Source organism: Bombina bombina, chromosome 2 (assembly GCF_027579735.1).
Source record: "Bombina bombina isolate aBomBom1 chromosome 2, aBomBom1.pri, whole genome shotgun sequence".
Taxonomy (NCBI): domain Eukaryota; kingdom Metazoa; phylum Chordata; class Amphibia; order Anura; family Bombinatoridae; genus Bombina; species Bombina bombina.
This window is the reverse complement of record NC_069500.1, coordinates 339,455,366-339,475,638: the sequence shown is the minus strand read 5'-3', so window position 1 is coordinate 339,475,638 and position 20,273 is coordinate 339,455,366. Positions and strand designations below refer to the sequence as shown.

The 20,273-nt window shown below is 37.7% G+C and overlaps 1 protein-coding gene across 1 annotated transcript in view; it reads left to right on the top strand.

The window, feature by feature from the left end:
* RPH3A (rabphilin 3A) overlaps positions 1-20,273 on the top strand; it is a 496,507-nt gene that overhangs the window by 425,876 nt on the left and 50,358 nt on the right. Inside the window, exons 15-16 of the mRNA XM_053701695.1 lie at positions 10,808-10,934; positions 11,056-11,112. Of these exons, the coding sequence (XP_053557670.1) occupies positions 10,808-10,934; positions 11,056-11,112 (184 nt within the window). The remainder of the gene's footprint in view (positions 1-10,807; positions 10,935-11,055; positions 11,113-20,273) is intronic.

Below are 20,273 nucleotides of genomic sequence, written 5' to 3'. Positions count from 1 at the left end.
GAGATAAGGTAATACAATTTTCATTTTCCATTGTTCTCTCCAAGTATTGGTGATTGTTTTATGGACAGATATAAGATAAAGAAGCAGGTATATGTACACAATGTGATAAAGTAATGAGATTTGATTATACCTACAAGCTCAACACGTTTTATTAGGTTGTGGCTTCAAAACACAAAACCAGTTCATTCATATTCACAAATAAGCCTTAAAAAGCAAATTTTATACTCTGCAGTTGGTAAAAAAAGTAATTGGCATTGGCAACACATTAAGGGAAAACTATTTTACAGTATACTGTCCCTTTAAAGAGACATGAAACCCTATTTGTCAATTTCATGATTCATATAGAACATACATTTTAAACAACATTCCATATTACTTCTATTATGTAATTTGCTTCATTCTTCAGATATTCTTTGTTGAAGAAATCATGATGCACATGGGTGAGCCAATCAACACAAGGTATCTATGTGCAGCCTCTGAGCCTATTTAGATATGCTTTTCAACAAAGGACATCAAGAGAATTAAACAAACTAGATAATAGAAGTAAATTGGAAAATTGTTTAAAAGTGCCTGCTATATCTAAATCAAGAACAAAAATTAGGTTTCATGCCCCTTTAGGCCCAATCTCTCATATGCTGTTCCTTCATACCTTACTTCCACACGTTGATGAGCCTCTTCTTTGATTATATCTTAGTACTTTGCCCACACACTATAAGGACTGTGAACGAAAATGGGACATCCATGTAGAATAAGGAAAGCACTTTATTTAACATTCTATTCCAGAAGATTGTCTGCTGATTGTTCAAATGTTACTCCTTAAATACACCCCTAAATTAAAGTCCAATTGTCATACAGTCAATAAAAATGGTTTTTATGTGCACATGCAGAGGTCTCAATTTCTTTCATGTAATTAGCAAGAGTCCATGAGCTAGTGACGTATGGGATATACATTCCTACCAGGAGGGGCAAAGTTTCCCAAACCTCAAAATGCCTATAAATACACCCCTCACCACACCCACAATTCAGTTTTACAAACTTTGCCTCCTATGGAGGTGGTGAAGTAAGTTTGTGCTAGATTCTACGTTGATATGCGCTCCGCAGCAAGTTGGAGCCCGGTTTTCCTCTCAGCGTGCAGTGAATGTCAGAGGGATGTGAGGAGAGTAAACAAAAGAAACACAAAAGGTGAGAGTTGCACACTAATAAGTAATTAACTAGAGAACAGGTGCTTCCTAGAAAGATACATATGAGAACAACATAGAAAAGGAAGTGGGGATTTCACAATAAGAAATTCCCAAAAGTCTAGGTAAATCCAGCACAACTGTAAAATTGAATAAAAGCGCTACAAAAAGCTTGTATGTCAAAAACAATGTAAATATTTATTAAACAAATGCACAATACACACATTCACATTCATACAGGGGATCCCACACAAAGCAGTATTAATGAAGTACTGGCCAAAAAATTATTATCTGGTGCACCAGGGGAAATAGACCAAAAACAGTCCATTTAAACCTTGCAGGTATTTGTAATCCAATAAGTGCAGCGTTAATGCAAGAAATGGATGCAGTTATACAGTCCCCGGTGTATAAAAACCAGTTACTTCAGACTTGAACCCCCAGAGTTACTGAGTCGGTTGGTGCTTAAAAGACATAGCATAGGAGGAGCAATAAAAACACGCGTCTTTATTCACAGGTACTGTATTCCTTTAAGACAGTGATATTCGGTGTACAGATTCGTATAACATATTCTACCTGTATTTGTTCACGCGGTCGCTCCTCCTAGCTCCTGGAAGAAGCTCCATGCTGCACTGACTGAAGGAGCGAAACGAGCATTTGGACTCGTCGTGCTTGGCAGCCCTTACAGCAGATCCCCTGCTCATCGTGACTTACCCCTGATGTCTGGACACTCCATGTACAAGGCAGCTAGGAGGAGCGACCGCGTGAACAAATACAGGTAGAATATGTTATACGAATCTGTACACCGAATATCACTGTCTTAAAGGAATACAGTACCTGTGAATAAAGACGCGTGTTTTTATTGCTCCTCCTATGCTATGTCTTTTAAGCACCAACCGACTCAGTAACTCTGGGGGTTCAAGTCTGAAGTAACTGGTTTTTATACACCGGGGACTGTATAACTGCATCCATTTCTTGCATTAACGCTGCACTTATTGGATTACAAATACCTGCAAGGTTTAAATGGACTGTTTTTGGTCTATTTCCCCTGGTGCACCAGATAATAATTTTTTGGCCAGTACTTCATTAATACTGCTTTGTGTGGGATCCCCTGTATGAATGTGAATGTGTGTATTGTGCATTTGTTTAATAAATATTTACATTGTTTTTGACATACAAGCTTTTTGTAGCGCTTTTATTCAATTTTACAGTTGTGCTGGATTTACCTAGACTTTTGGGAATTTCTTATTGTGAAATCCCCACTTCCTTTTCTATGTTGTTCTCAGATGTGAGGAGAGTATTGCCTATTTGAATGCAGTGATCTCCTTCTACGGGGTCTATTTCATAGGTTCTCTGTTATCGGTCGTAGAGATTCATCTCTTACCTCCCTTTTCAGATCGACGATATACTCTTATTTATATACCATTACCTCTGCTGATTTTCGTTTCAGTACTGGTTTGGCTTTCTACAAACATGTAGATGAGTGTCCTGGGGTAAGTAAATCTTATTTTCTGTGACACTCTAAGCTATGGTTGGGCACTTTATTTATAAAGTTCTAAATATATGTATTCAAACATTTATTTGCCTTGACTCAGAATGTTCAACATTCCTAATTTTCAGACAGTCAGTTTCATATTTGGGATAATGCATTTGAATCAATTTTTTTCTTACCTTAAAATTTGACTCTTTTTTCCCTGTGGGCTGTTAGGCTCGCGGGGGCTGAAAATGCTTCATTTTATTGCGTCATTCTTGGCGCGGACTTTTTTGGCGCAAAAAATCTTTTCTGTTTCCGGCGTCATACGTGTCGCCGGAAGTTGCGTCATTTTTTGACGTCCTTTTGCGCCAAAAATGTCGGCGTTCCGGATGTGGCGTCATTTTTGGCGCCAAAAAGCATTTAGGCGCCAAATAATGTGGGCGTCTTATTTGGCGCCAAAAAATATGGGCGTCGCTTTTGTCTCCACATTATTTCAGTCTCATTTTTTCTTTGCTTCTGGTTACTAGAAGCTTGTTTATTGGCATTTTTTCCCATTCCTGAAACTGTCATTTAAGGAATTTGATCAATTTTGCTTTATATGTTGTTTTTTCTCTTACATATTGCAAGATGTCTCACATTGCATCTGAGTCAGAAGATACTTCAGGAAAATCGCTGTCTAGTGCTGGAACTACCAAAGCTAAGTGTATCTGCTGTAAACTTTTGGTAGCTATTCCTCCGGCTGTTGTTTGTATTAATTGTCATGACAAACTTGTTAAAGCAGATAATATTTCCTTTAGTAATGTACCATTGCCTGTTGCAGTTCCTTCAACATCTAAGGTGCAGAATGTTCCTGATAACATAAGAGATTTTGTTTCTGAATCCATCAAGAAGGCTATGTCTGTTATTTCTCCTTCTAGTAAACATAAAAAATCTTTTAAAACTTCTCTCTCTACAGATGAATTTTTAAATGAACATCATCATTCTGATTCTGATGACTCTTCTGGTTCAGAGGATTCTGTCTCAGAGATTGATGCTGATAAATCTTCATATTTATTTAAAATGGAATTTATTCGTTCTTTACTTAAAGAAGTACTAATTGCTTTAGAAATAGAGGATTCTGGTCCTCTTGATACTAATTCTAAACGTTTAGATAAGGTATTTAAATCTCCTGTGGTTATTCCAGAAGTTTTTCCTGTTCCTAATGCTATTTCTGAAGTAATTTCCAGAGAATGGGATAAATTGGGTAATTCATTTACTCCTTCTAAACGTTTTAAGCAATTATATCCTGTGCCGTCTGACAGATTAGAATTTTGGGACAAAATCCCTAAAGTCGATGGGGCTATTTCTACCCTTGCTAAACGTACTACTATTCCTACGTCGGATGGTACTTCGTTTAAAGATCCTTTAGATAGGAAAATTGAATCCTTTCTAAGAAAAGCTTATCTGTGTTCAGGTAATCTTCTTAGACCTGCTATATCATTGGCTGATGTTGCTGCAGCTTCAACTTTTTGGTTGGAGACTTTAGCGCAACAAGTAACAGATCATGATTCTCATAATATTATTCTTCTTCTTCAGCATGCTAATAATTTTATCTGTGATGCCATCTTTGATATTATCAGAGTTGATGTCAGGTTTATGTCTCTAGCTATTCTAGCTAGAAGAGCTTTATGGCTTAAAACTTGGAATGCTGATATGGCTTCTAAATCAACTCTACTTTCCATTTCTTTCCAGGGTAACAAATTATTTGGTTCTCAGTTGGATTCTATTATCTCAACTGTTACTGGTGGGAAAGGAACTTTTTTACCACAGGATAAAAAATCTAAGGGTAAAAACAGGGCTAATAATCGTTTTCGTTCCTTTCGTTTCAACAAAGAACAAAAGCCTGATCCTTCATCCTCAGGAGCAGTTTCAGTTTGGAAACCATCTCCAGTCTGGAATAAATCCAAGCCTTCTAGAAAGGCAAAGCCTGCTTCTAAGTCCACATGAAGGTGCGGCCCTCATTCCAGCTCAGCTGGTAGGGGGCAGGTTACGTTTTTTCAAAGAAATTTGGATCAATTCTGTTCACAATCTTTGGATTCAGAACATTGTTTCAGAAGGATAGAGAATTGGTTTCAAGATGAGACCTCCTGCAAAGAGATTTTTTCTTTCCCGTGTCCCAGTAAATCCAGTGAAAGCTCAAGCATTTCTGAATTGTGTTTCAGATCTAGAGTTGACTGGAGTAATTATGCCAGTTCCAGTTCTGGAACAGGGGATGGGGTTTTATTCAAATCTCTTCATTGTACCAAAGAAGGAGAATTCCTTCAGACCAGTTCTGGATCTAAAAATATTGAATCGTTATGTAAGGATACCAACATTCAAAATGGTAACTGTAAGGACTATCCTGCCTTTTGTTCAGCAAGGGCATTATATGTCCACAATAGATTTACAGGATGCATATCTGCATATTCCGATTCATACAGATCATTATCAGTTCCTGAGATTCTCTTTTCTGGACAAGCATTACCAGTTTGTGGCTCTGCCATTTGGCCTAGCTACAGCTCCAAGAATTTTTACAAAGGTTCTCGGTGCCCTTCTGTCTGTAATCAGAGAACAGGGTATTGTGGTATTTCCTTATTTGGACGATATCTTGGTACTTGCTCAGTCTTTACATTTAGCAGAATCTCATACGAATCGACTTGTGTTGTTTCTTCAAGATCATGGTTGGAGGATCAATTCACCAAAAAGTTCATTGATTCCTCAGACAAGGGTAACCTTTCTGGGTTTCCAGATAGATTCAGTGTCCATGACTCTGTCTTTAACAGACAAGAGATGTCTAAAATTGATTTCGGCTTGTCGAAACCTTCAGTCACAATTATTCCCTTCGGTAGCCTTATGCATGGAAATTCTAGGTCTTATGACTGCTGCATCGGACGCGATCCCCTTTGCTCGTTTTCACATCAATGGTGCAAGGATTACACAAAGATATCTCAATTAATATCTTTAAAACCGATTGTACGACACTCTAACGTGGTGGACAGATCACCATCGTTTGATTCAGGGGGCTTCTTTTGTGCTTCCGACCTGGACTGTAATTTCAACAGATGCAAGTCTCACAGGTTGGGGAGCTGTGTGGGGATCTCTGACAGCACAAGGAGTTTGGGAATCTCAGGAGGTGAGATTACCGATCAATATTTTGGAACTCCGTGCAATTTTCAGAGCTCTTCAGTTTTGGCCTCTTCTGAAGAGAGAATCGTTCATTTGTTTTCAGACAGACAATGTCACTACTGTGGCATACATCAATCATCAAGGAGGGACTCACAGTCCTCTGGCTATGAAAGAAGTATCTCAAATTCTGGTTTGGGCGGAATCCAGCTCCTGTCTAATCTCTGCGGTTCATATCCCAGGTATAGACAATTGGGAAGCGGATTATGTCAGTCGCCAAACGTTGCATCCGGGCGAATGGTCTCTTCACCCAGAGGTATTTCTTCAGATTGTTCAAATGTGGGAGCTTCCAGAAATAGATCTGATGGCGTCTCATCTAAACAAGAAACTTCCCAGGTATCTGTCCAGATCCCGGGATCCTCAGGCGGAAGCAGTGGATGCATTATCACTTCCTTGGAAGTATCATCCTGCTTATATCTTTCCGCCTCTAGTTCTTCTTCCAAGAGTAATCTCCAAGATTCTGAAGGAATGCTCGTTTGCTCTGCTGGTAGCTCCGGCATGGCCTCACAGGTTTTGGTATGCGAATCTTGTCCGGATGGCCTCTTGCCATCCGTGGACTCTTCCTCTACGACCAGACCTTCTGTCGCAAGGTCCTTTTTTCCATCAGGATCTCAAATCCTTAAATTTAAAGGTATGGAGATTGAACGCTTGATTCTTGGTCAAAGAGGTTTCTCTGACTCTGTGATTAATACTATGTTACAGGCTCGTAAATCTGTATCCAGAGAGATATATTATAGAGTCTGGAAGACTTATATTTCTTGGTGTCTTTCTCATCATTTTTCTTGGCATTCTTTTAGAATTCCGAGAATTTTACAGTTTCTTCAGGATGGTTTAGATAAAGGTTTATCCGCAAGTTCTTTGAAAGGACAAATCTCTGCTCTTTCTGTTCTTTTTCACAGAAAGATTGCTAATCTTCCTGATATTCATTGTTTTGTACAAGCTTTGGTTCGTATAAAACCTGTCATTAAGTCAATTTCTCCTCCTTGGAGTTTGAATTTGGTTCTGGGGGCTCTTCAAGCTCCTCCGTTTGAACCTATGCATTCATTGGACATTAAATTACTTTCTTGGAAAGTTTTGTTCCTTTTGGCAATCTCTTCTGCCAGAAGAGTTTCTGGATTATCTGCTCTTTCTTGTGAGTCTCCTTTTCTGATTTTTCATCAGGAAAAGGCAGTGTTGCGAACTTCTTTTGAATTTTTACCTAAAGTTGTGAATTCTAACAACATTAGTAGAGAAATTGTGGTTCCTTCATTATGTCCTAATCCTAAGAATTCTAAGGAGAAATCATTGCATTCTTTGGATGTTGTTAGAGCTTTGAAATATTATGTTGAAGCTACTAAGTCTTTCCGAAAGACTTCTAGTTTATTTGTTATCTTTTCCGGTTCTAGAAAAGGCCAGAAAGCTTCTGCCATTTCTTTGGCATCTTGGTTGAAATCTTTAATTCATCTTGCCTATATTGAGTCGGGTAAAACTCCGCCTCAAAGGATTACAGCTCATTCTACTAGGTCAGTTTCTACTTCCTGGGCGTTTAGGAATGAAGCTTCGATTGATCAGATTTGCAAAGCAGCAACTTGGTCCTCTTTGCATACTTTTACTAAATTCTACCATTTTGATGTATTTTCTTCTTCTGAAGCAGTTTTTGGTAGAAAAGTGCTTCAGGCAGCGGTTTCAGTTTGAATCTTCTGCTTATGTTTTTCATTAAACTTTATTTTGGGTGTGGATTATTTTCAGCAGGAATTGGCTGTCTTTATTTTATCCCTCCCTCTCTAGTGACTCTTGTGTGGAAAGATCCACATCTTGGGTAATCATTATCCCATACGTCACTAGCTCATGGACTCTTGCTAATTACATGAAAGAAAACATAATTTATGTAAGAACTTACCTGATAAATTCATTTCTTTCATATTAGCAAGAGTCCATGAGGCCCGCCCTTTTTTTGGGGTGGTTATGATTTTTGTATAAAGCACAATTATTCCAATTCCTTATTTTATATGCTTTCGCACTTTTTTATCACCCCACTTCTTGGCTATTCGTTAAACTGAATTGTGGGTGTGGTGAGGGGTGTATTTATAGGCATTTTGAGGTTTGGGAAACTTTGCCCCTCCTGGTAGGAATGTATATCCCATACGTCACTAGCTCATGGACTCTTGCTAATATGAAAGAAATGAATTTATCAGGTAAGTTCTTACATAAATTATGTTTTTTATCTCCCCAAATAGAATTGTAATTAAAGGGACATTAAACACTAAATAAATGCTAAATAGACTGATGCATTTAAAGAAAAGATTAGTCTGAGAATAACATGTAGATGTATTTCTTAATGTTTCATTAGCTGTTTAAATATTGACAAAATAATTTTAAAGTTTTAGTGTCTATAAAATAATGGGAGCTGCCATGTTGTAACTTAGATTGCCTTCTCTGCTGTGGCCAATTAGGGACAGTTATAAATAGGTCACAAGAGTGTGCACCAATGGCTGTTTTGAATATAACAGTGTTCTGCACTTCCATTTCTAACAGCAACTGAAATGCTCACTATTGTAGGATGGAATTACAGGAAAAGGGGACAAAATAAATAATAAAAGTATATTGCAGAGTTTTTATTTATTTATAAGATTTATCATTTTATATTACTATCTCAAAGTGTTTAATTTTAATGTATCCAATCCAACATCCAAATATTATATTGTCCATACAATGTCAAAAACTAAAACAGATCATTTTGAAGCTTGCTTTAGTGATGGGCACATACATATTCTTTTTCCGTAACTTTTTTGAGGGTCATTTAAAGTGAAGGTACTTTGTAGACTTAAAGAATGTTGTAAGGAAAAAATATATTAATGTACAAGCAAAACTGCATAATTATTATTTTAAAAAAGTGTATATAATTTTTATAATAAGATATTGATAATGTTACTTAGAATTTTCTGTTCCTCCGCCCCCTTCATTTCCTATTTTGGCTGGGCTGTGACATAGAGAGCAGTCCCACTCACTCTCTACATAGGCTTTGTAAGGGCTTTCAAAGGGCTGGACTTCATATGACACACGCACTGATTGGATGTTCATTGGAATTGTCATAAAAAAGAGTTCATCCCAATGGGCTGGAATAACATTGTAATTGAAGCATTACTATAGGCACAAATTTAACCCATTGGTGGATAGATTAAACAAACAAACAAAAAAGGGACATACTTTTTTAATGGCAAAGATTACATATATGGCATTTGATTAGCTAACGTTTATCATCACTTTAAGTATATCTTTTCTTAAAAAAGAAGGAAATTTAACATATTACATTTTGTTAATAATATTACTTACTTGTTCATTGTTATTACCTCCTTTATGTCAACCTTCAATGAGTTGTCATAATTTGGGCTTTGCAAACTAAGTAGAGGCCTTTGTAGCAGGAATAGTAAGGTTCTTATGCCACTTTACAGATCACTAGTTAGGCCTCATCTTGAGTACTGTGTGCACTTCTGGAAGCCATATAACCAGAAAGATATAAATAAATTGGAATCTGCTCAAAAGAGGGCTACTAAAATGGTACTTGGTTTGAAAAATAAGGAGAGGTCATAAACTGGAAACTTGAAGAAAGAAAATAACACAACACAAAGAAAAACCTGAGCAAGGGGTCATGATCTCAAGTTGAAGTGTTGTAGGTCCAGGGTTAATTTGCGTAAGCACATCTTCACAGAAAGGATGATTGATTCTTGGGGGCATATATCATGTCCGCTGAACATTGATAAATGCCGACGGCTTACGCTTATCATTGCACAAGCAGTTCACCAGAACTGCTTGTGCAATACCGCCCCCTGCAGATTTGCTGCTAGCAAGGGGTGTCAATCAACCCGATCGTATGAGATCGGGTTGATTTCTGTCCGCCGCCTCAGAGTAGGTGGACGGACAAGTTATGGAGCACCGGTCTTTAGAAACTAGGGGAATCAAGCTCCATTTGGAGCTTGATAATTCGGCCCCTTGGAATAAACTTCCATTAGAGCTGGGAAGGGCAAACACTGTTAGGGACTTTAAATATGCCTAGAAAATACTTAAATGGACATGAAACTCAAAATTTTTCTTTCATGATTCAGTTAGAGCATACAATTTTAAACAATTTTCTAAATTACTTCTAGTTTACTTAATTCACTTGGTATCCTTTGTTGAAGGAGAAGCAATGCAGTGTTGGTTGCTATCTGAAAACATCTGGTGAGCCAGTAACAAGAGACAAATGTATTTAGCCACCAATTAGCCGCAGCATTGCTGTTGTTGAGCATATCTACATATGCTGTTCAACAAAGGATACCAAGACAGCAAAGCAAATTTGATAATACCAGATATTGAAAAGCTGTTTAAAATTGCATGCTCTATCTGAATTATTAAAGTTTAATTTTGACTTTACTGTCACTAAGGCTATACTTTAAACTAAATAAGCTTACACTTTTAGGAAATTTTGAGCAGACTTGTAGCGCCTATGATCAGTCTATGTTTAATGCTATATGTAAGATGATTTTTGAATATTTAAAAATGCAAAATATGAAACAAAATAATGTGTTTGTAAATGTGTTCAATATTTCTTATATTACTATTTAATTTGAATTTATGTTCTGTTATTAACAAAATGGTGTCATAAAGATATGAACATGCAACATTTTTCATTTTCGTCAGACTGCTCATTTACAGGTTAATTTTAGAAGTGGTGTCTCTCAAATTTTCACAGCATCAGTTATATAAAAGTAAAATAAATAGCGGGGAATAGTAATTTAATTACAAATATAGTTATATGCCATACCTTTCAGCAAATAAAATGCAACCTGCATCTAGAAATCTGTAGGCAAAAATAAAAGGAAACTCTCATTTTAAGGTATGATACATTAAAGCTTTTGACAACATCTCATCACTGTTATTGGTTTTATAAATGAAGAACTACAGTATGAGAGAATTGCTAACACTGTGCACTACATTTCAGGATCTCGGTGTGTGATGAAGATAAGTTTGGTCATAACGAGTTTATCGGTGAGACACGGTTCTCTCTAAAGAAGCTGAAACCCAACCTTAAGAAGAACTTCAATGTGTGCCTGGAAAGGGTGATCCCAGTATGTCATTTGTAACCAAAAATAGTTTGTCTATTAGGCTGTAACATTGTTGATATTTTCTAAAGAACCTTCCATAGAAAGTAAATATTTTTTTTTTTTTTTTTAAAAACTCTTATTACAGATGAAGCGTGCTGGGACCACAGGGTCAGTACGTGGAATGGCTCTGTATGAAGATGAAGTAAGTTTGAGAGTGAAATACGTCTGTAACATGCACACATAAGTATACCGTGTATATATGTATTTGTTTATATAATGGTACAGACAGGGGGAAGGCTCAATATAATGTGCTGTCTGGGTTCAAAAATAAAATGATGTCCCCCTCCATCCACTACAGTCTGAACAAAGCCATAGTCAGTATTCTCAAAGATTAAAATTCAGACGTTTAAAGTTCAACATGACAGCTCATACCCAGCTGATGCATCCCATGTAAGAGTAATTTATCTTAAAAAAATATTATTATCCAGATGGAGCTCTCCATTAGATCAACCAATGCCAAAGGCTGCCTGAGTCCCATGGTCCTACCTAGTCCAATTTTAAAGCCAGCCCTGGGTGCTGGCTAGCAGCCAAGCAAGGTGTATAAAGCTCAATAATAAATAGGACTGACTAAGTTAATTGATTACATTCTCACATTAGACCAAGGGCTAGATCTAAAGTCGCTATCACCAGTGGTTTAAGTCACACATCATTGCTTTGACTTAAAGGGACATTAAAACCAAAATGAATTGTTCATGGTTCAGATACAACATGTAATTCTAAACAACTTTCCAATTTACTTCTATTATCAAATTTGCTTTGGTATTTTGTGCTGAAGACTAGACTTCTGCTGAAGACTGAAAAACAGTTCTTCAAAATATTTTAGTTTGAACACACTTAAAGGGACAGTACACTGTAAAATAGTTTTATATTAATGTATTTTCAATGACTTGTTATACCAGCTGCAGAGTATAAAATGCCTGAGAAATTGCATTTTCAGGTTTATTTGTGTATATGAAGTTGCTGGTTTTGTGCTTTTAAACCACAGCCTATTACAATGGGTTGAGTTTCAGGTAATATCATATCTAATTATGTTATCACTTTGTGTACACACACTTGCTTCCTTATCTTATATTTGTCTGGAAAACTAAATCTCAATACAGAAAGAACAATGGAAACCTATCATGTTATAACTTAACTGTCCTGCAATCCACTGTGAGTGCCATTTCTTCTGCTAGCTGTGTTTACTTAGGCTATTCAATAGCTGAGACTCCAGTCTCAAAACTTTCACTATAAGTTGGTAAACCACAAAATAAATCAGCTATTTCAAAGGCCAAAATAGGGAGCTACTTTTAAACAATTTAATACACTCCAGCAGGTAAAATGGATCATTGGGAACAATTTAAATGGGAGAATTTTTTTGGGTGAACTGTCCTTTAATAAAAAAAAAAAAAAAAACACTATGGGGCCTAGTTATCAAGCTGTCAACCTCAAATACGCTGGAATTCTGCAGCTTATTTGTGGCGAGGCTGATTCGCCTTAGTTATCAAGCCCTAGATACCCGCAAAAGTAAAATTTTGTGACGTAAGCTTCGATCCGCCGGACTCCTATAATAAAGTTATTAACCCCTATCCTTCCGATCTCAGATCGATTCTTACGTCACTCCAGATGTTCCGCACACAAGTGCGGCACTATCTGACTACTTTTGCTAGTTATCAAAAAACTAGCAGATACTTTTCCGGCCCAGCGTACCTGGTTTTCAAACCGCCGCCCTGGAGGTGGCGGATCCCATAGGAATCAATGGGAGTCTGACCATAGCGAAAGTTCATGTTCGCTGCTGCCCGACATCCCATTGATTCCTATGGGAGCTGTCTACACCTAACACCCTAACATGTACCCCTAGTCTTAACACCCCTAATCTGTCCCCCCTACACCGCCGCAACTAAATAAATGTATTACCCCCTAAACCGCCGCTCCCGGAGCCCACCGCAAGCTAAACTAAATATGTTAACCCCTAAACCGCCACTCCCGGTCCCCGCCGCAACTATAAAATATGTATTAACCCCTAAACCGCCACTCCCAGACCCCGCCCCCACCTACATTATACCTATTAACCCCTATCCTGCCCCCCCTATACCGACGCCACCTATAATAAAGTTATTAACCCCTATCCTGCGGATCCCGGACCTCGCCGCAACTAAATAAATAGTTTAACCCCTAAAACGCTGCTCCCGGACCCCGCCGCAACCTATTTTAAACTTATTAACTCCTAATCTGCCCCCCCCTACACCGTCGCCACCTATAATAAGTTTATTAACCCCTATCCTGCCCCCCCCCCACACCGTCGCCACCTATAATAAGTTTATTAACCCCTATCCTGCCCCCCCTACACCGCCGCCACTGGTAATAAAATTATTAACCCCTAAACCTAAGTCTAACACTAACCCTGACTCCCCCTATCTTAAATATTAATTAAATAAATCTAAATAAATATAACTCTTATTAAATTAATTATTCCTATTTAAAACTAAATACTTACCTTTAAAATAAACCTATAATAAGTTTATTAACCCCCCTGAAGATCAGGATAGTGGTTACTAGGTATAATGTAGGTGGCGGCGGTTTAGGGGTTAATACATTTATAAGAGTTGCGGCGGGGTCTAGGAGTGGCGGTTTAGGGGTTAATAACTTTATTGAGTTGCGGGGGGCTCCGGGGTGCCGGTATAGGGGGTAGAACAGTGTAGTTAGTGTGGGTGCTTAGTGACAGGCTAGCAATAAAGCTGTCAAAAAGCCGAAGAGCAGCGAGATCGGATGAGTGATAACTCTCACAGTCCGCTGCTCATCGCCCCGTACTTGGTGCGCGGCTTTTTGACAGCTTTTTTGATAACTTAGGTGAAATTTTGAAGGTCCGCAGGCATTGGTAGGCGAGCTTAGGCGGGCGTATTGGACCGGCGAAGGCAGGTAAAGTAGACACGTTGATAACTACCCCCCATTGAGTACATCTAAACTCTTGCCATCTGCATTACTAGAATTCTCTGAATGTATCCCTTTTATTTTATTTTTTTTCCCCTTTAATTTAAACTGGACATCATGTTTTTTTTCTTGGCAGTGTGAAAGTCTGGATTCCACATTAATCATTAGAGCAGAGCTTTCCAAACTGTTCATGTTGGTGACACACTTTTTTGGACCTACATTATTTTGCGACACAGTAGTTCAGTTGTACTAGCAAACAGGAGGTTAAACTAACTTGTTTTAAGAGATACGGACACATACATAAATTATATAATAACAAAATATATTTACAAGTAACCGTATGTATGTGCAAGAATTAACAAAAAAGTTTAATAACACCAATAGCTACTTACTATTTTAATGGGATGTATGAGGTTTGTTGGGATATTTGGTGGAATATTAGATAAAGACACTCACATTTTATCATCAAGCATTTTTAAGCTTCCACTTCCTATCCATATATAAGAGGAGCAGAAGCAGCAATGCACTACTGGGAGCTAGCTGCAGAAAAAACACCGATGTCTGACTTCAGCTCAGCGTTTAAGCTGCCGCCCTCAGAGCTCTGCGAGTTGCACTGACTACTGCCCGCACTGCAAACACACTGCTGTCCCACTCACTAACTACACATGCAGTCACAAGCCAATGTGCCGCCAAAGCCGCCAAAGGGAATAGTTTCAGTTCCCACTGAGCTGCGCCAATAGATTAAGATGATCTGTGACCCACTAGGTATCAATCACAAGTCAACCATGTGATATGCGTAGCAAGCAGGCGGAAAGTCAGAAACCAAAAAAAATGTAAAAATAATTTAAAATTCAAAAAAATTTGTGCTAAAGCAGGGACACACCTACACACTGCTGCCGACGCACTAATGTGTCACGACACACAGTTTGGAAAGCACTGCACTAAAGACTGCTGCCTAAGGACTCCTTTTACTTGATCAGGCATATCCAGTCTAAGGTCTAGAGACCACAATGAGACTACTTATTAAGGCGCATACAATACATAGACTGTTTAACTAAAAGAGATTATTTTATTAAGTTTGTTAAATAGTCTTTCCAAATACATTTGATGGAGTGCTAAGTGTCAATAAATACCCGGTGCCTCCATTCTATCATTATAGGTATATCAGGTTTTTACACAGCCATGGTTTTAACTGACATGCACTGCAAACCATAATATAGAAGAGTTTTAACTTAAGGGGGCATTTCAATTTAGGTGGTTGTTTTTTCTCTTTAAAGGGACACTGAACCCAATTTTTTTCTTTCGTGATTCAGATCGAGCATGCAATTTTAAGCAACTTTCTAATTTACTCCAATTATCAATTTTTCTTCGTTCTCTTGCTATCTTTGTTTGAAAAAGAAGACATCTAAGCTATTTTTGGTTTAGACCTCTGGACCCCACTTGTTTATTTTTTTTCTATTCTCAACCACATTGTGAGTTTATACATTTTGTACAATTATGTGTATTTTAATTTACAAGATTAGGCTATGAGACACCCCTTTCTTTTTGAGTCTGCAGAATGGTTTCCTTTGCCTTTATGGTGTGAAGTGGAGTGGCCAAGCGTAATCTGGCTGATTGTTATCTAACATTGGGATAGATTATGATTAGTGCACAAATTAGTGCTCCCGTTCGCACGTTAACTTTGCTAGATATAGACTTTTTACGTGCATCGGGTAGCGTGCATATTACGTTAAAAAGGAAAAGTTTTGGCATGAGCCTTGAAAAATGTAGAATTTCACAACACGTTAACACATTCTCCCATAGACTTTAATGGAGAGAGAAAAGTGAAAAAAAAAACACCTAACACCCTTACTCACACACAGACCCGATCGCATTTTCTCAAGTGTGCTAACCCGACATGAAATATGAATATTCCACATTTCAATGTTCTTCACATAGCAGAATATCTTCTTTTTATTCTTATATATATATTCCCAAAAGGCAGACACTCTCACATAGTAGTCAACCACCAGGGTGTCCAGCTTGAAGCAATTGTATATCCAAAAGAATCCCCAAAAATAGGCAAAAATGGGAAGGGGCACTCACTGGATTTGTAACGTTTTGGAGTTGTTAACCCCTTCTTCAGACAGTACATAGTGAACAAACAAGGTGTCATATATATACCCTTAACAATCAAATATATTAATCAATATGCAAAATACAAAAAAAACAAAACATACCCCATTTTCCGTGTGTAAGCCGCGAAAGATTGAAGAAAACACTTCCGGTGTGGCCTTACACGTGACTTCTCAGCGTGTCATCACCATGGTGATATTGGTAACAAAAAACATTTGTATCTATACAATCTAGTAATGATCATGATCATGTATCATATCCCCCATGGTAATTGTGGTGAAAAAATATACATATGTGTACATTCCTAAGGTGCCTGATTTAGATTTCAGTGAAGGATCATAGTCCAGTGTCTATACAAACATATTGCTAAGTGCCAAGACAATACACAATAAAATTAGTTAATGCAGCGGAGAAGCAACATTTAGTGACAACGGAATATCATATATACTATCGGGAACCAAATTGGATGTTGAAACATATAAGCAATGCTAACTGATAAACAGTTTTAAAACCACGGGTTAGTAACCCCCTTAAAGTGGTATCGCCAGCTCAAGATTTTTTTAATAAATCATTTACATCTCAGTTTTGAGCAATATAGTTTGGTTTTGGATCCGACTATTCCCATTGGTAGATCACTGTAACTATCATACTCAGTCTAATTTTTTTAGACTGAGTATGATAGTTACGGTGATCTAACAAATAAATATACTGTATATATATATATATATATATATATATATATAATTATATATAGGTATAGATATAAACAGATATATATATATATATATATATATATATATATATATAAATATAAATTTCTATTTTAAAATATACAGGGAGTGCAGAATTATTAGGCAAATGAGTATTTTGACCACATCATCCTCTTTATGCATGTTGTCTTACTCCAAGCTGTATAGGTTCGAAAGCCTACTACCAATTAAGCATATTAGGTGATGTGCATCTCTGTAATGAGAAGGGGTGTGGTCTAATGACATCAACACCCTATATCAGGTGTGCATAATTATTAGGTAACTTCCTTTCCTTTGGCAAAATGGTCAAAAGAAGGACTTGACAGGCTCAGAAAAGTCAAAAATAGTGAGATATTTTGCAGAGGGATGCAGCACTCTTAAAATTGCAAAGCTTCTGAAGCGTGATCATCGAACAATCAAGCGTTTCATTCAAAATAGTCAACAGGGTCGCAAGAAGCGTGTGGAAAAACCAAGGCGCAAAATAACTGCCCATGAACTGAGAAAAGTCAAGCGTGCAGCTGCCAAGATGCCACTTGCCCCCAGTTTGGCCATATTTCAGAGCTGCAACATCACTGGAGTGCCCAAAAGCACAAGGTGTTCAATACTCAGAGACATGGCCAAGGTAAGAAAGGCTGAAAGACGACCACCACTGAACAAGACACACAAGCTGAAACATCAAGACTGGGCCAAGAAATATCTCAAGACTGATTTTTCTAAGGTTTTATGGACTGATGAAATGAGAGTGAGTCTTGATGGGCCAGATGGATGGGCCGTGGCTGGATTGGTAAAGGGCAGAGAGCTCCAGTCCGACTCAGACGCCAGCAAGGTGGAGGTGGAGTACTGGTTTGGGCTGGTATCATCAAAGATGAGCTTGTGGGGCCTTTTCGGGTTGAGGATGGAGTCAAGCTCAACTCCCAGTCCTACTGCCAGTTTCTGGAAGACACCTTCAAGCAGTGGTACAGGAAGAAGTCTGCATCCTTCAAGAAAAACATGATTTTCATGCAGGACAATGCTCCATCACACGCGTCCAAGTAATCCACAGTGTGGCTGGCAAGAAAGGGTATAAAAGAAGAAAATCTAATGACATGGCCTCCTTGTTCACCTGATCTGAACCCCATTGAGAACCTGTGGTCCATCATCAAATGTGAGATTTACAAGGAGGGAAAACAGTACACCTCTCTGAACAGTGTCTGGGAGGCTGTGGTTGCTGCTGCACGCAATGTTGATGGTGAACAGATTAAAACACTGACAGAATACATGGATGGCAGGCTTTTGAGTGTCCTTGCAAAGAAAGGTGGCTATATTGGTCACTGATTTGTTTTTGTTTTGTTTTTGAATGTCAGAAATGTATATTTGTGAATGTTGAGATGTTATATTGGTTTCACTGGTAAAAATAAATAATTGAAATGGGTATATATTTGTTTTTTGTTAAGTTGCCTAATAATTATGCACAGTAATAGTCACCTGCACACACAGATATCCCCCTAAAATAGCTAAAACTAAAAACAAACTAAAAACTACTTCCAAAACTATTCAGCTTTGATATTAATGAGTTTTTTGGGTTCATTGAGAACATGGTTGTTGTTCAATAATAAAATTAATCCTCAAAAATACAACTTGCCTAATAATTCTGCACTCCCTGTATAGAGCATAATGTATGTGAAGAACATTGGAATGTTAAAAAATATTTCCAGTAAATACAGTTAAACATTTTATTAAGTCTGAATATTGCATACATATGTTTTTTCATGTTTTCAGCTACTTGACTGCAAAGGCATCCAATGCACATATATATATATATATATCATATCTTTGAGCCCTTATATCTTTTTATGCAATATTTAAAAAAATTTTTTTTATTAGACAGTGTTATTATGAATGTAACTGTACTGTACAAAGTATTTTTGATTTGTTTTGTGCAACTTTTTTGTTGAGCATAACAGTTAACCAGAGCTCTGAAGTCACACTATCCGACAAGCGTTAAATTCAATTGCGCTCAAGCAAACACATTTACTTTCAACTTGTAATACACGTGTGCTACTTCCGATGCGCGCAAAGAGCCCAAATAAACTTCTTATTGCTCGTGTGCAACAGTTAGCGCACCACTTGTATTCTAACCCATTATGTGGTCATTCTGATTAACTTTGGGTTTTTAAACATTGTGCGTACTATTCCACTAGGAAATTTTATTTGATATTCAATTTTTAGCACCGCACTTTTATTACACTGATCCATTTGAGAACATTTTACATATTTGTTTTCATTCTCTTTATTTTATTTTAATTCACTTTTTATTTGTGTTTAGAGGTTTGTGTGCTCCCTAGACATTTTTTTTTCTATTTCTCTTCTTACAATTTTCTTTTTAGCGGAGGGATTTTTTTGTGTGCGTTTTAATATGTTTGTTTTTGTAAGTTTTTTTTTTTTTTGAGGCATTTTTGCTATACAGCTATCTTACACAAAGAAAATGCACCAAGAAATTAATAGTTTCAACATTATTATGGTGCTTTTCTCCATTAGTTGCAGCTGTGTTGAGGGACAGGTACAAATCAGTATGAATTCTGCAATTTTCGAGTTGCTATTATGTGGTTGTGAGGTTTCTGTGAGATATTAGTTTATTAAATCTAGGTGCTGAAAGACTGAATATTTTATACTGTGTCTCTTTTTCCCTCTCTGGTACCAAGTAGTTAAGAGAGCATGTCATTGTGTTACGTAAACTAGTCATTAGTGCGATATGAATCTACCTGTTTCAAGACTGCTGTACCACATCATGTCTATCTTGTCTCTGCCTAGAGATATCTTGATTCATTGTTCCCAAACAACTTTCATGCTGATGTCTGAAATCTTTCCAGAGACACTCAAGGAAGATCGCTCCTGCATTTCTGTCAATACTGGGCGTTGATCATTACTCCTGCATTCTGACATATCTATTAGCACAGAAACAGAGATGTGGAAGATGTGCCAGTTTATAAACTGGAATTGTATTTAGTAAACTGCAACAAATAATAGAGTGTTGCATTCTGGGATAGCAAAACAAGAAATATATTCATCTGTAACCTTGCAGTTTTAGAGCAATGGATAGCTTTCTCAAGATGTTCTATATAATGTCAGATGACAAACATTTAAACTTTCTCGGTAAATTTATTTCATATTTTGTTCCCTTAGTATGCAGTTTTTTTCCCCTTAGTATTAAATATTTGGGCATTGGCAAAGCCTATCTGATGAACTATTGTCCTCTGGGGGTTTCAAGCGGTGGAAGGGATCATGATCGCTTCCAGACGCTTTCAAGGTATTGCAGAGATGCCTCAATATTGAAGCATCACTGCAATACCCTTTTATACCCACCAATTCAGAGAGAGCCACTCTGTGGCCCACTCTGCATCGACCAGTGATGGTGCTGATCGTTGGTGGGTGGGAGCCATAGCAGGGAGGCGGGTGGACGGCCCATCGCTAGAGGATATCCGGTTCCTGTGTCCCTCAAGTGCGCACAATTGTGCGGGAGCATGCTAGGGGGCGGGGCCGTGTGCATGCG